Raw genomic sequence first — 15581 nt, 5'->3', positions numbered from 1 at the left:
GCTTACCAAACAGCAGCTGCTCTGTGATCTTTCTATCATTCATTTCCCACTCATATCTCACCCTGCTAAATTAATCAGCAATATGCATCCTTGCAATACTTATTATCTTACTATAATCCACAACCTTGATCCCGGTCACCCTTCTTACCAGATGGGGTTTTACCAGGAATGTAAGGAATTTAAATTATTTGCAAAAGTTCAAGATGATTTCAGTAGCAAACCAAATTGCATAGTTTTGAAGGACCATACATTTCTACTGCATTACAGAACTTTTACATATCAAATTTATTATTCATATTATCAATCAATTTCCAAAGGGACACACTGACAATGTAGTTATTTAGTCTATTCATCATTGAAGATAGCTACATACTTAATTGGTCTGACCCAGGCATCAGTGTATGTGTGTGTGTGTGTGTGTGTATTTAATCCTAAGTATTTCTGATGTGTATCAAAGTTTGAGTTACATTGCTCTAAGGATCTGTGGATGGTGTTGGGGGTGATTTCATACTGTAGAAGCTGCATACTTAAATGTTCTTTGGGAATCCACTATAGCCCAAGAAAGATAAGAAAAAGTATAAAGAACCCACAAGATGGTTCAGTGGGTAAAAGATAGCACTACTGGTGCAAGCCTGACTACAGACAGACAAACATAATAGTAATAAATAATAATTATTTTTAAAAAGAAGGGTACCAGGAACTTGAGGCCTTTGTACTCTCCTTGACTGCAGGAATACAACAAAAGAATAATTTATGAGGAACCACACAAAGAATATAATTATAAGGAGACCTTTCTTTGTAAAACTGGATAAAACTTAAGGCAGAAAGTTTTTTAAAAGTTTACTTATTGTTATTTTGAAGCAGTCTTGCTGATGTAGCCTAGGCCAGTCTCTAATTCCTGGTTCTCCCGCTGAAGCCTCTGGAGTGATGGGATTGCATGAGTATCATACCACACCACACTTGTCATCTTTCTTTCATTAGTAAGTGAAAAATGCTATCTCCTAGCTTTGATTTGTCATTCCCAAATTGCTTAATGATGATATGCTCTTTATTATTCCATTTAACATATCTTCTCCAGAAAAACATATATATGCAAAATTTTTTGCCCTCCTCCCCCCCCTTTTTTTTTTTTTTTTTTGAACGGAGTACTTCACACACTGTAGCCTCTGCTGGACTGGAACTCACTATGTAGTCCAACAATCTTCTCATCTCAGCCTTCCAAATGCTGGGATTACAGGTATGAGCTCATTTTTAAATTGGGTTGTCTTTTTAAATATTGAGTTATGAATTTTTTTTTGAGACAAAATTTTGTTAGGTAGCTCATGGTGTCCTCAAATTTTCTATGTATCCTAGACTGGCCTTGAACTTGAGATTCTTGCCTCATCCTAGAGAGTTCTGTGATTATAGGTATATCCTACCTCATTAGCCTATTATTTCATATGAATTATGGGCACTGCCCCCATAACAGATACAGGGTTCCTACCAGCATATGTGGTTCATACACATTTCTTTGTTTCCTTCCTTCTGGAAGGTCTTTGTGTACATATGTGCAGGTGTCTGTGTGTTCCTATGAATAGGGCAAGTACACACTCATGCCTAGAGAGGCCAGAGGTCAATTTTAGATGTTATTCCCTCAGAACTAGCTAGTTTGGCTAGGCTGGTTGGCAGAGAATCCCAGGGATCTGCCTCTCTAGTGCTGGAATTACAAGGGCATTCTACCACACCAGTGTTTTAAATGAGTGCTGGGGATAGAATGAAGGTACTTATGCTTGCACGGCAACTTGACCAACTGAGCTGTCTTCCTACATTTGGAAAGATCTTGATAATAAATGCATTTGCTGCTTAGGCTTACAGAAAAGCTCCTTATAAGAAACACTTGATAGTTCTTAATCTGAATGATAGGTACATTGATACGCATTTTATTACTAAGTGAATAGTTATATTCACTCAAGTCTATTTTTTGGGGACTTTTGTTTGTTTGTTTTCAGACAGGGTTTTTCCATAACTACTCGGGCTGTCCTGGAGCTCACTCCGTATACAAGGCTGGCCTCTACCTCGTAGAGATCTGTCTGTCTACCACCTGAATGCTGGAATTAAAGGCACCACCACTGCCCACCTCCTGTATACATTTTTCTGTTTCCTTCTTCTCCTTCATCTCTCTTCTCCTCCTCCTCTTCTTCTTCTTTTTTTTTTTTAGCTATGTAGACCAGGCCGGCCTCAAACTCACAGAGATCTGCCTGCCTCTGCTTCCCGAGTACTGGGATTAAAGACATGCACCACAAGGCCTGGCAATACATTTTCTGTACAAAACTTTAAAGACTTGATGGTACTGTTTTGCAAAATACTTATTTCATTTCTGTACTTGTTTTCATAGACATTTGTAGAATGGTCCCATCCAATGACAAACGTCTATTTAAGCCTTTTACTACAAATTCATCGTCCCTTTTGAAATGCCAGCACCATTGGATTTCTACCCTGTCTCTACCCTCAATCTTTTGGGGAGGTAAGGTCACTAAAGATTGACCTTTGTGCTTTACATAAATGTTCCTCCAACACTGGAGTCTTTGAACTTTCACTATATGTTAGTTAATTCCAGTGTTTTCCCCCAGTCCAGTTTCCAATTTCCTCACATCGGTCTCATAGCTTTGTAATGGCTGGCTGCTGTCCTATCCCTCCTGTGGCTAGTAATTACCTGTCTTGTGATTTGTACATGAAATACATTTTATTTCCACTAAATGGTCATCATTCTATTTTAAGCCATCACCACAGGGTGCTGCCGTTATTAATAGGGTTCACTCTTGACTATATTTCAGCTACCTTATCCAGGTTACATTACAACCAACGTGTTGAATGTCACGTGGTACCAGATAAAGCTTTGGTAACGAAGACCTGAACCACTGCGAGATTATTCCTCACTATTGATGAAGTAAAAACCTGTCACGATGGAAGGACTTAGGCTAACAAGCGAATCGCGTCAAGTGAGCCTTTGGTCAAGTGTGCAGTACGTGCGCTCCTGCTAAGCATTGTCACCCTGCGAGTGCGCCACCCATCCTCTCCCATCCAGGCGCAGCTGGCGGATCCCTGATTGTCCTCCCAGGTCGCTCTAGCTGCCGTCTCTATGGTTCGGGGACGCGCCGGGTCGCGGCCGGCCGGGCCCGCTGGTGCGCGTGCGCGATCGTAGCGCGTGCCCGGCCTCCGGCAACTGCCCTGGCTGGCGGGTGGGAGGGGTGGGTCTGGGGAGGTTGCGGCGGCGGTGGCGGTGGCGGTGGCCGCGGCCCCGGCGCGCAGGGCAGTCCTCCGCCGCCGCCTCAGATGATGGGTCCCGAGGATGCCGGAGCCTGCTCGGGAAGAAACGCCGAGCTGCTCCCAGTCCCGGGGCCCATGGGTCAGGACGGGAAGACCGTCCTCGCCGGCGGCGGCTTCGGCGGAGGCGCCGTCGCCGCGGAGTCTCCCGGCGAGGCTGGAGAGGAGGAAGCGCCGCGGCTCCTGCAGCGGTATCTCGCGGCGGCCGCGGGCCCGTTGCAGCCCGGGCTCGGCGGGGCAGAGTCGGCGGCTGTCCCCGCGGCGTGCCATTCGGGCATGACCAACGGGGACTCGGGCTTTCTGCTGCGCCAGGACCGTCGCGGCCCGGAGGAGGCGCGTCGCCGCCGATCCTGCGGCCACCCCCGCCTGCCGGAGCCCGCGGACTTGGGTGTGGACGGTGCGGGCGGCCCGGACGACTGGGCCGCGCCGCTGGAGGACCCTCTGCGGAGCTGCTGCCTGGCGGCTGGGGACACGGACGACCCGGAACCCACAGCCGCCACCTCTGCCGCGAGGGTGGGTGGGAGCGCGGAGCCCAGCCCCGGCCTCCCCGACGCCCGCTTCAGCTCTCGGAACACGTTCGAGGTGAGCCGCCGCCAGAGCGCCAGCGACCTCCTGCCCTCGGCGGGGTCGCCCGCACCCCTGCCAGCGGCCGAGCAGGGTCCCGGGGGCACCACGGCTCGAGCTCGACGGAGCGGTGGCTTCGCGGATTTCTTCGCCAGGTATCGCACCGGCCGCGCGGGGGGCTTGGGCGGGGCCCGGAGCGAGCGCCGAGCTCCGAGGGCGGCGGGCGGCTGCCTTCCAGCGGCCGGGCGCGTCGGGACTCAGCTTTGATCTGGCGTTAGGGAAGGAGAACCGGGTGGCTTTGTGAGCTCCAGGCCAGGAGCCAGTCTTGGTGTTACTCCATCCACTGGGAGACCTGTGCTTTCAAATCTGATCAGCCACCTAATGCCATATATTCAGTCTTCTCATCTGGAACAGCAGACAAACGCCGCTCTATTCTTTTCTAAAACTGATTACTAGGATTTGGACGGGGTGGACCACAGTGTATTCCTGCTAGTGTGGTGTAGAAAAGTCTGCGAAGTTCGTTTGCTTGGAATCTAAGGTTATTCCATGTGTTTGGGGAGTCTTGATTTTTTAAAATTTTACAGTTATTTGTGTAGGTGTGTGTTTGTGCACGCATATGCGTGTGTGTGTGCGTGTGTGTGTGTGTGTGCGCGCGCGCGCCTATGTGAATGTATCCTCGCCAGAGGTCAGAGAACACTTTTTGGGAGTCGGTTCTCCCCTCCTACTTTCTGGATTAAAGGGATTCAACTAAAGTTGTCATGTTTAGTGGAAAGTGCCTGTATTCATTGAGGTATTTTACTGGCCAAATTTGGGAATTCTTGAAATTAGAAATGATTATTTTTTCATAGTATTTGCTTCAGTTGCCTTTACTAAAACTTATTCCAAGTCGGAAATACACACTTGTAACACCGTTATTAAAGAAGGATGAGGCAGGAGGATGGCCACGAGTTCGAGACTAGCCTGGTCTACATAGCTACTAGCCCAGAGTTACATAAGAAGATCCTGTCTTTAAACAAAACAAAACAAAACAGGCTCTCAGTATAGTGCTTAGAAATTAGATCCCAGCATGTTAGCCCAAATTACTATTGCACTCTAGGAATTCCCTTCTCTGCTTATCTCAGAGAAGCTTCATCACTTTTCATGAACTCCACCATCCTGTAGTTAGTTGAACCCAGGGTACTGTACATGCTAGGCAAGTAGCCCACCTATGGAGTTACATCCTCAGCAACTTCTTATGGAGTATGTGTGTGTGTGTGGGGGGGGGGGTGTTGACTCACTTTCATGTGAGTTTTTATGTTTGGGAGCATGTATTTTTGTGGGCATGGATTGCTGGAACACTGTAATTATCTGGAAAGATGCCCCATAAGAAGGTTCTGCTATATAGTCGAGATTGGCCTTAAACAGCTCCCATCCCCTCCCCCCAGTTGGGATTTTTCTGCCTCAGCCCCTCTTCATTGCTGTGGCAACTAATTTTTAGTGGTGTTCTTTCTGTGAGTTGACATTTTTGAAATTAAATTATTATGCTGGCCTTTGCAGATTCCAGAGCAAGGATTTGCTGGCTTAATAGTAGTAGGGAAGTCATGGTGGATAATTTAGTGCACATTCCTGAAAAGCAAGTGTCCTATGAGGTAGATTTTTACTAGTGGTTTTGTTTTGTTTGCTTTGTTTTTGTTAAAATATTTCAGATTTGTAAAATCTTATCTTTCCCAGTCTTTCCTGTTTTCATTCCTTTTTTCAGAGATTTTAACTATAATTTGAAGTGAAGAAACCATTTTTGTTTTTTGGTTTTTTAAATATAGCCTTGTTCTTGACTTGCCTGTGTAGCTGACCAAGATTGACTTGTACTTCTTTCTAGGATTAGGGGCTTGTGTCACTGAGTCTGGTTTATATGGTGCTGGGACTCAAACCCAGTTCCTCATGCACACAGGCTCACAGCCCCAGCCCTCCTGTCTGTGTTGGAAAGTTACACAGTTAGTGTGCCTATTTGTACCCAGTGAGGTACATTTTATATTGTATTCGGCATTTCTTACATCTTTCTATTTCAGTATCTCCTAATTTTCCTGCTTGTGTAAATTTACAAATACAAAGTTTCTTAAATCAAGGATGGAAAATCCTAATTTTAAATTCCATCACAGTACTAAATATATAGCAATGAGATCTATTATTGTGCCTGAATTTTCAAAACTATATTCATTTATATCATTGCTGTTCTTTTAAAAAGTCTAGTTGGTATTATTTTGGAGATGGATATCAGTCTGTCCCAGGTTGGCCTGGAACTCACTATGTGACTCAGGCAGGTCTCAAACTTCTGATCTTCCTGCCTATGCCTCTTAAGTGCTGGAATTACAGGTATGAACTACTTGTAAAAATATATTCACATCTTGCAGAGACAGTATTATACAAGGCCTCAGGATGACTTAAATATATGTGTCTTTGATACCATGTAGCATTGTACTGAACTGTATCATGGTCAAGTTTTGAGGTCAGGTGTCAGGTGATTTTAGACCCAAATGAGCTTTGGAAATCACCCATCCAACCAGTATACCTTGAGTGCTTGTTTGGTGTGTAGCATTGAGAATACCTGTGGTTTAGACTCTTGTCTCTGACCAGGCTAATAGAGGTTAAGTGGGAAAACAGACACATAGATCTGTCCTGCCATTTGTGAGCAATAATAGGGCAAATCTGTATTAGGAACGTTCATCTTATTAGCTGCAGGCAGAAATTTTCATCAAATTTTAAACTTCCTTTAATCTTTTATATAGCTAGATTTCATTCATATGACTATGTTACTTGTATGTAGCAGAGAACTGGATTTTTTTTCTGGTGTGTATGTATATATGTGTGGATTGTCTTCCTCAGTCACTCTTCGCCTTCATGTATTAGGCAGGATCTCTTAGTGGAACCCAGAGTTCACTCACATGGCTAGCCTGACTAGCTAGTTTGAACTGAGGATTCCCTAGCTTAACTCCTCAATTGTTGGGATTGCAGGCAGGCCACCACACCTACCTGCCTTTATGTGTATATTCCAGGGATTCAAACTCATGTCCTTATACTCCATGGGAAATGCTTTCCTGGTTGAGCCACCTCCCTGTCTCAGAGAACTAGGTTTAAAACTTAACAACAACAACAAAAAGGCACTGGAAGCTAGTTTCTTTTCTTTTTCTTTCTCTTTTTAGTTTTTGAAGCTTTTATGTTACTTGACTGAGTGAGTGAGGGTATGTGTGAATGCATGCTTGCCAAGGTACATGTTAAGGTTCTAGACATCATGGCTTCCTTCACATGACATTCTTTGAAAAGAGCAGAGTGAGAGGAACTTATCTCCCCCTTGAATTTAACAGAAACCTTAGCTGCATTGTGGACATCTTAAAGGCAGGCCCTGTGACACTCATTTGAGTGTGCAGTATCTAACAATGGTGTGAATAACCCCATTCAAATTGGGTAAAATTGTCCACTTTCATGTCTCCTCCTCTTTACTGTTTTCTGAAGACTGTAATTTGAACAAGTCCTCAGGTAAAATAATCACAACTATCTGTAACTACAATTTCAGGGGCTGCAACAGTCTCTGGCCTCGGCAGACACCAGGCACGAACACGAATGTGGTTCATGAACATGGTGCCCATGTATACATGCACCCTAACACACACACACACACACACACACACACACACACACACACACACACACAAACAACAAGCAAAGCCATCAAGTGCTCTCACCTGCTGAGCCATCTCTTTGGCCCCCATTCTCTCTTTCTTAAAAATCAAGTAAATTCTTTTTTGTGGATCTTTCAAACAAATTCTTTCTTGCTTTCAAACACAAATGGCTTTATTTTGTACACACACTAGTAGTAGACCTCAAATATTTACTGACTAAATATTACAGATGTGAACTGAGTTAGATTCTGAAAAATGCCATTTTTTAATCTTTAAAATAAGGTTGCTAGAGATGGAAAGAGCCATTTCCCTCATCTCTAAGACCTTCATTGAAGATGCGGGATTTGGTTTGTTTTGTAAAGCCTACCTTAGCAGAATCATGTTAAACACCAGGTTTCTGTGTTTTTTTCCTCAGGTGTAGACAGTATAAACTGGCATCTAGCTGTCTAGCCTTGGTTGGCCCCAAACTCTAGATCTTCCCGAATGCTGGGATTATAGACATTTGCTGCCATTTTCACTTTAGATCTGTTGTTTTCTACTATAATTTCTTTGGGAGATGTGCCTGTTATGAGAAATAGCATCTCTGAAATCTACCAGTTTAAGAGGAAGACAGATAAATTTTTGTGTATCATCTGAGGAACACTGCAGAGTTCATGTAAGAAGATACTTAAACACGCATTTGTACATGGGATTAGTTGGATGGTGTACTGGATTCTTGTACAGTGAAATGAAGCTTGGATTGGAAGGCAAATTGGAGAAGGAACTAAAAAGGAAGGAATGTTGAGAAAGATTAAAATATTTTTATCTTTTTTTGTTTTAAGGGAAAAATAAACATAGACAGGTGAAGCCAAATTTTTAGCTTAATTTTATGTAATGTTTGACTTGGCTTACTTACACTTTTTATACTGTGTTGTCATGGGAAGTTTTGGAGAAAGAGCAGAAACATTTGGAAACTTTGAAGCAGTGCATCTGTTGCCATCTCTAATGTATTCAGAAGGGAAAGAGAAGTCTTTTCTGAGACTGCTGTTTCTTTCAGGGTGTCTGGGAACTCTGTTAGCTCCATGAAAAGTCATCCCAGATGGTGCCGTGGAGAGCGGCTTGGGACTTATTACTAAGATACCTTTTTCTCTTGTCTGGCGTGTGTGTGTGTGTGTGTGTGTGTGTGTGTGTGTGTGTGTGTGTGTGTGTGTAGTCTGTGTCAGTGTCTGTGAGTGTCTCTGTATGTGTGTAGTGTGTGTGTAATGTGTGTATGTAGTGTGTGAGTATGTAGTGTGTCTGTGTGTGTGTGTTTGTCTGTCTATCTGTGTGTGTTGATTCACTTGCTCATGCACTTATTTGTGGAGACTGGGAGGCCTGGTTAGCATTAAGTGTCTTTTATCATTCTCCACCTTACTATTATTCGTTTGTTGGTTGGTTTATTGAGACAGGGTCTCTTACTGGCCTGGAGTGCACTCTTGGGTAGGCTGGATGGCCAGAGAGTCACAGAGTCTGACTCTACTCACCTAGGCCCATCACTGGGGGCTTGGGTATCCGAATTCAGGTTCAGATATGCTTGGGCATAGTTTACTCACCTTCTGTCACCACTGGCTGACATTAAAAACAAAACAAAACAAAGTGAGGTTTGTAGAGACATTCATTTTCATTTGTTTCTTTTGTGTGTGTGTTCATGTACACACCATGGAGCACGTGTGGAGGTCAGAGGTTAGCTTCTGAGACTGAGTCGTCTCCCCAACTCCTTCACTGGTTCTTAAATTTAACTTTTGAAAATTACTTGGAAGGGGGGAGAGTCATCAAGAATTGTTTTATTTCTAAGCGAAGATTTTTGGATTAGTAGAATGTAGAAGGAATCTCCCCAGAATCTGTTCCATAACCCCACCCACCCATTCTTCCTGCCTTCCTTTTTTTTTTTTCCTTTGAGAAAGGGTTTCTCTGTGTAGTCCTGGCTGTCCTGGAACTCAATTTGTAGACCAGGCTGGCCTTGAACTCACAGAGATCCTGCCTCTGCCTCACAAGTGCTGGATTAAAGGCATGCGCCATCACTGCCTGGCACCGAACCGTTCTTATCATGGTTGTTCCTGAACAGTAATCTCTGAAATGCTAAATGTTTCACCCAGCGGATTGATGGACTGGTCTCCGTGGTAATGAAAAAACAGCACACAGATTTATAGCTCATGGTACTTCATTGATTTAAATCTTAGATCTGTTTATTGTTATAAACAGCAGTTGGGTGGTAGCGGCACATGCCTTTAATCCCAGTACTCAGGTCGCAGAGGCAGCCAGATCCCTGCTAGCCTGATGTACATAGTGAGCTCCAGGACAGCCAGGGCTACACAGAGAAACCCTGTCTCAAAAAAAAAAAAAAAAAAAAAATCAAATCAAACAAAACAAAACAAACAAACAAACAAAAAGCAGCAACAGAGAACAGATGAAGAAATCCAAAATACACAAAATACAGCATAATCAGGCTTGAGAATTTATGTCTGCATAGTTAAATCTCAGCTTCCTTTTACCTAATGGGAAGTCTATAGTTATTTATGCTGTAGACTGTGTGTGTGTCTGTTTAAAGGAAAGCTTTAGCTTGTAAAAACCTTCCTGGGTTCTCCAATGCAGCAGCAGAACTCTACTGTTTTTGCCGAGTATCAAGAAGCCTGTTAATTCCCTCCCTTCTGAAGTTCTGCACAGACATGGCTTGCATCCCACTCACATTTGCTCCTTCAGCCTTTCTTGAACTGATTCTTGTGGCTAAGCAGGGGAAAGCCATGTGACTGTCTGGTTTTTCAGCACATTCTTTCCTGCAATTAAGAGAAGTTTAGCTTAGGAAGCCAGCTAGCTAGTTTAGAGTGAACTTGACAATCATGTGTTTAACTCACCTCTGAATTTGGCTTTTCAATTCCTTTTTAATTTGAATTTCACATTAAGTATTTTGTGTGTGTTAAAAATATTTCCATCTGCCTGTACCTGGCCCCTTGTAGATTAAAACATTTTAAATTTGGAACTGAACATCATAGTTTTTAAAATCAAATTATGTGTTGTTTTCTTTCTTTCTCCCTGTCCCTACCCCAGGGTTTTTTTGTGTATCCCTGGCTGTCCTGGACTTACTTTGTAGGCCAGACTGGCCTGGAACTCAGAGATCCAGTAGCCTCTGTCTCCTGAGTGCTGGGACTAAAGGTGTGCATCACTACACCTAGCCACTGTTTTCTTGTATTTCCTTGAATACTGTAATATACAAGTACCCCATCCATTATATGGTTGTCCTTATTTCCAAACTTGGTTTTCATCCAGAGTTCAGTTAACTAGAGGTAATTTTTTTGTTATTGTCCCTGAAAAAATTTAGTCAAGGACTATATCAGTTTTTTTTGGGGGGGGGTATGGGGAGGAGGAAACAGAATTTAGATTAAGAAATAAAACAAAGGGAATTGCTTTGTTCTACACTGTTCTTACTCAGGTAGTGAGGAGAAAAAGATAAAGACAACTGGGAGGTGTAGAAGCATGACTAGAAACCGGAGCTGCTGTTAGAGAATAACTCTGAAAGGGTTATAGAAGGAAATTTTGTGGGAGGAATAAATGATAGGTTGAAAATAGCCTTTGATAATAATTTAGGCCAAGCGGTGGTGGTGCATGCCTTTAGTCCCTGTAATCAGTCTTTGGATCGCCAGTTCCCAAATAATGACATGGAGACTTCTTATCAAGTACTAAAGCTTGGCCTTAACTTAGGCTTGTTCCTAACTAGCTTTCATAACTTAACCAGTTTATATTAATCTGTGTTCTGCCACATGGCTGGTTACCTCTCCTCCATACAACTTCCTCAGCGTCTGGCTGGCAAATCTCCAACTCTCTGATTCATCCCCTGAGTTCCTCTCTCTTCCCAGCAGTCCTGACTACCCTCTTCTGCCTGGCTATTGGCCATTCAGCTCTTTATTAAATCAATCAGAAGGTCTTTAGACAGGTGAAGTAAAACAGAGATACATCTTCAGTGTACAAAAAGATTATCCCACAGTAAGTCCCAGAACTCAGGGAACAGGTGGATCTCGGAATTCAAGGCCAGCCTGGTCTACAAATTGAGTTCCAGGACATCCAGGGCTGCACAGAGAAATCCTGTCTTGGGGAAGTGGGGGGAGAAATAAAAGATAAAATAAAATTTAGTTGTTAGTACCTTGACTTGTGGCATTCAGGGTGCAACTACAGATTATAATTTTTCAACCTTTTCTATTATTTTATAAATGTTCATTCCTTTATGATAACTTCTACACCTCTTCTAATTTCCCCATCCTTTCATGGCTTTAAGAAAATACTTTCTTTCTTTTTATTCCATAAGCATTCATGTTTTGCCTGTATGTATGTCTGTGAAGGTGTGGGATCCCAGGCAGATATGAGCTGCCATGTAGGTGCTGGGATGAACCTAGGTCCTTTGGAAGAACAGCCAGTACTCTTCACCACTGAGCCATCTCTCCAGCCCCTAGTTTTTTGTTGTTGTTGTTGTTTTGTTTTGTTTTTTATGTAGAGTCTCACTATGTAGCCTGACTGGCCTGAAACTCACTGTGTAGACTAAGATGGCCTCAAACTCACAAAGAGCCACCTGCCTTGGCTTCCTGAGAGCTGGGGCTAAGGTGTACATCACTATGCCCAGCCTTCCGTGGCTTTTGTTGTTGTTTGACAACAAAAGAGTTTTTCTGTGGCTTTGGATCCTGGAACTCACTCTGTAGACCAGGCTGGCCTCGAACTCAGAGATCTGTTTGCCTCTGCCTCTTGAGTGCTGGGATTAAAGCTGGGTGCCACCATTGCCAGGCCTTCTGTGGCTTAACAGTCCATATTTTACAACTGAGATACATTTTATGATTTTACTTAAGGAAACATTTTAATGGTTTTACTTTAGGCTCTAAAGGCTGACTTGGGTAAATCTGAGTATTAAAAAATACATGTATGAAGGGCTAGAGAAATGCCTCAGCAGTTAAGAGCTCATTTGCTGTTTTTGGAAAGGACCTGAACTTGGTTTCCAGTACCCATGTGGTGCATCACAACTGTCTGTAACCTCACTTCGAGAGATTTCACATTTTATTCTGGCCTCTGCAGGCACTAAGCACACATGTTGCATATATATACATGCAGGCAGAAAAACACTCATACCCACAAAGTAAAAATATATCTTTTTTTTAAAGGTACATATTTTAAAATTTAAGACAACATACACTTACAGTTCCAGCAGGAGGACCAAGAGTTCAAGCTAGCTATGTAGAAGTTCAAAGCCAGCCAGTGTTGTAAGAGACCCTGTTTCCAAAGCAAACAAATAAAAGTAAGACAAATGTAAAACATAGTTTTATACAATGTATCCTTTCTTGAGTTCTAGAGCTAAAAAAAAAAAAAAAAAAGAATTGTCTCTTAGTGTCTCTTAGTAACTGTAACTCTATCAAATGGTATTTAAACCTCTTACTCATAAAGAAAAAATTCATTGTTATTAAAAACATATGCTAGGTAGAAACCTGAATTCTAAATTAGTTATTGAACTTTCAAGTATGTAAGAATCACATCCTAACAGTTTCTGTTTTTCATAGTAGTGACCTTTTAAAATAGTATCAACAGAGAATTCCACTGAAGAATAAAATTTTAAGTTGCTGTTTTTACCTTCATAGTTCACTGACTTTCTACCCCATTTGACTTTTGAAAAGTGTGTGTGTGTGTGTGTGTGTGTGTGTGTGTGTGTGTGTGTGTTGGTGTTGCCTCTAGTACAGGTCACAAAGCATATGTGGGGGTCAGAGGACACCTTGAGGGAAGTTCTGTTCCTGTACTGTTCAGGTCCTGGAGATTAAACAACAAAAGTCATCAGACTTGGCAATCAGCACCCTCTCCCCACTAAGTGACTTGTTTTTTATTTATTTTTTGAGACAGGGTCTCTCACTGTAGACCAGACTAACCTCCAACTCACAGAGATCCGTTTGCCTCTGCCTCCCAGTGCTAGGTTTAAGAGTATGTGCCAGTACACCTGGCTTTTTAACTATATCAGCAGTATTATCAAGAATCACAGAGACAGCTAACATGTGGAATAAGGGATTTGTTATTCGGAACTGGGTATTAATTACAAAGATTTGCTATATAAAGATGAATGTCATTTTTGTCATTGTTGTACAAGGTAACCAGCATAGTAATTAAACATGCAAGTGGAGAATGATGTATGTCTGGGAATGTAACTCCCAAAGCACAGGGACATAGTCAGGAAGTCTAAGATAGGTATTGGGTTTCCAAACTGGCACATCTGGGTGGGGTAGTCAAATGTCAGTGAAGCGTGAAGCATGACAGCACCAAGAGCGGCAGGTCTCAGGGGTTTGTGTTTGTGACTATACTGATAGCTGTCACTCACCCCATTTGAATTGTTTCACTGCTCAAGGGATTATAAGAAATTTTGTCGTTGTTGTTTGATTTTTTTGTTTTTTTGTCTTTTGATACAGAGTTTCTTTGTATAGCCTTGGTTGTCCTAAAACTCACAGAGATCCTCCTGCCTCTGCCTCCCAAGTGCTGGAATTAAAGGTGCATGCCACCACTGCTCGGCTAAGAAAGTTCTTTACGTTGAAGCACAGTGTTCCAGTAAGCCCTCTGGAACAGGTCAGTTCCTTGTGGAGCTCGTTTGTTTGAGATGGGAATCTAGTCAGACAGTCCAGGCTAGCTTGGAACTTCCACCACTTGAGTAGTGAAATTCTGGATATGCCTTAGCATGTAATTTTCTTACTGTTTATTTGTTAAATAAATTTAATTGGGGCCTATTGTATACACTGAGCATTAAGGAAATAGATGAAACATCTTATTTAAAAACTTAAGGTAGGACTGGGGACATGATTCATTTGGTAAAGTGCTCACTAGCTGTTTTAGGGTTTCTGTTACTGTGAAGAGATGCCAAGACCACAACTCTTACCAAAAAAAAAAAATTATTGTGGTGGCTTACAACTCAGAGGTTCAGTCTATTATCATCATGGCAGGCCATGGCAGAGGCTATAGTAGCTTCAAGGCAACAGAGATTAACTTTGGCATAAGAGGTGAGGAAGTCCTTTCCTATAGATCAAGCTTGGCTTTTTACCAAAAAAAGGAGGAGGTCTGGGCTGGAATGAAGCTGTCAGCAGGACAGCCACATAGCCATATGTCCACAATCATACATTAAGTAGTACAGAGCTTTTTGGTACCACACAATACTCATCAATATGATTGACCCCAAGTAATGTGAAAACATGAGGCACACATGTTGGAGCTAAATTTATATGACCAAATAAATTGAATGTATTCAGTGATGGCAATGCATGAAACAGCTTTTCCCCAGTATTGGGGAATGATTCTGGCTCTCATACATCCTAGGCAAATGCTCTCACAACTAATATACATTTCTAGCCTTTACTTATTTTTTAAGGAAGGTTCTCAGTAATTGTCCAGACTAGCCCTGAACTCACCCATCTCCTTCCTTACCCTCTCATAGTATAGACCTGTATTACCAGGCTGTCATCTTGTCCCCTGCTCTCCAGTGAACAGAGGCAGTTTTATTAGTGGTTAATAATTTTGAGTTGGGAGGAAGGGGTCAAAGGGTCTCATATAGCTCAGGCTATATGTAGCTGAGGACATCTCGGATCTTCTGTGGCCACCTCCTTAGCACCAAGAATATGGATGTTCTCACCAGGCTGTTTTATATGGTGCTGGGGAGCAACACTGGCCATCATGCAAGCATTCTACCAACTGAGCCAGAGCCCTAGGATCCTCCTTCTTAAAAACAATAGCAAAGCTACAGCATGCTTAGAATTGTGTTTCAGAATAGTAACTTGTAGCAGTATGGTAGCTATTTGGGGACTAGACACTGAGGCTTAGAGACAGCTGTAGTAGTGAGAGCAGTAGTTGAGCAGTAATTGATAATACTAAGGTGTAGTGTCTAGGCAATGCAAGTAATAATACACAAGACTTTCAGGGTTTGTGAAGATGGAATAGCTAAAAGTTGTTGATGTTCTTAGCCTTCAATGCAACCTAGTAAAAGTCAACTAAGAAACCTGATTTTTCTTTTGAGGAAGTTAAGAACTGCATCTCTTTTTCCTCTCT

General features: G+C 42.6%; 1 protein-coding gene across 1 annotated transcript in view; it reads left to right on the top strand.

Annotated features, from left to right (window-relative positions):
• Positions 1–3258: 3258 nt before the first annotated feature.
• The window catches only part of Tbc1d12 (TBC1 domain family member 12), an 82886-nt gene continuing 70563 nt past the window's right edge, over positions 3259–15581 (top strand). Inside the window, exon 1 of the mRNA XM_051199710.1 lies at positions 3259–4022. Coding sequence (XP_051055667.1) covers positions 3313–4022 — 710 coding nt within the window. The 5' untranslated portion in view covers positions 3259–3312. The remainder of the gene's footprint in view (positions 4023–15581) is intronic.

Source organism: Phodopus roborovskii, unplaced genomic scaffold, assembly GCF_943737965.1.
Source record: "Phodopus roborovskii unplaced genomic scaffold, PHOROB, whole genome shotgun sequence".
NCBI classification, from domain to species: Eukaryota; Metazoa; Chordata; class Mammalia; order Rodentia; family Cricetidae; genus Phodopus; species Phodopus roborovskii.
The sequence above is the reverse complement of the archived record's forward strand: the minus strand, read 5'-3'. Positions and strand labels throughout refer to the sequence as shown.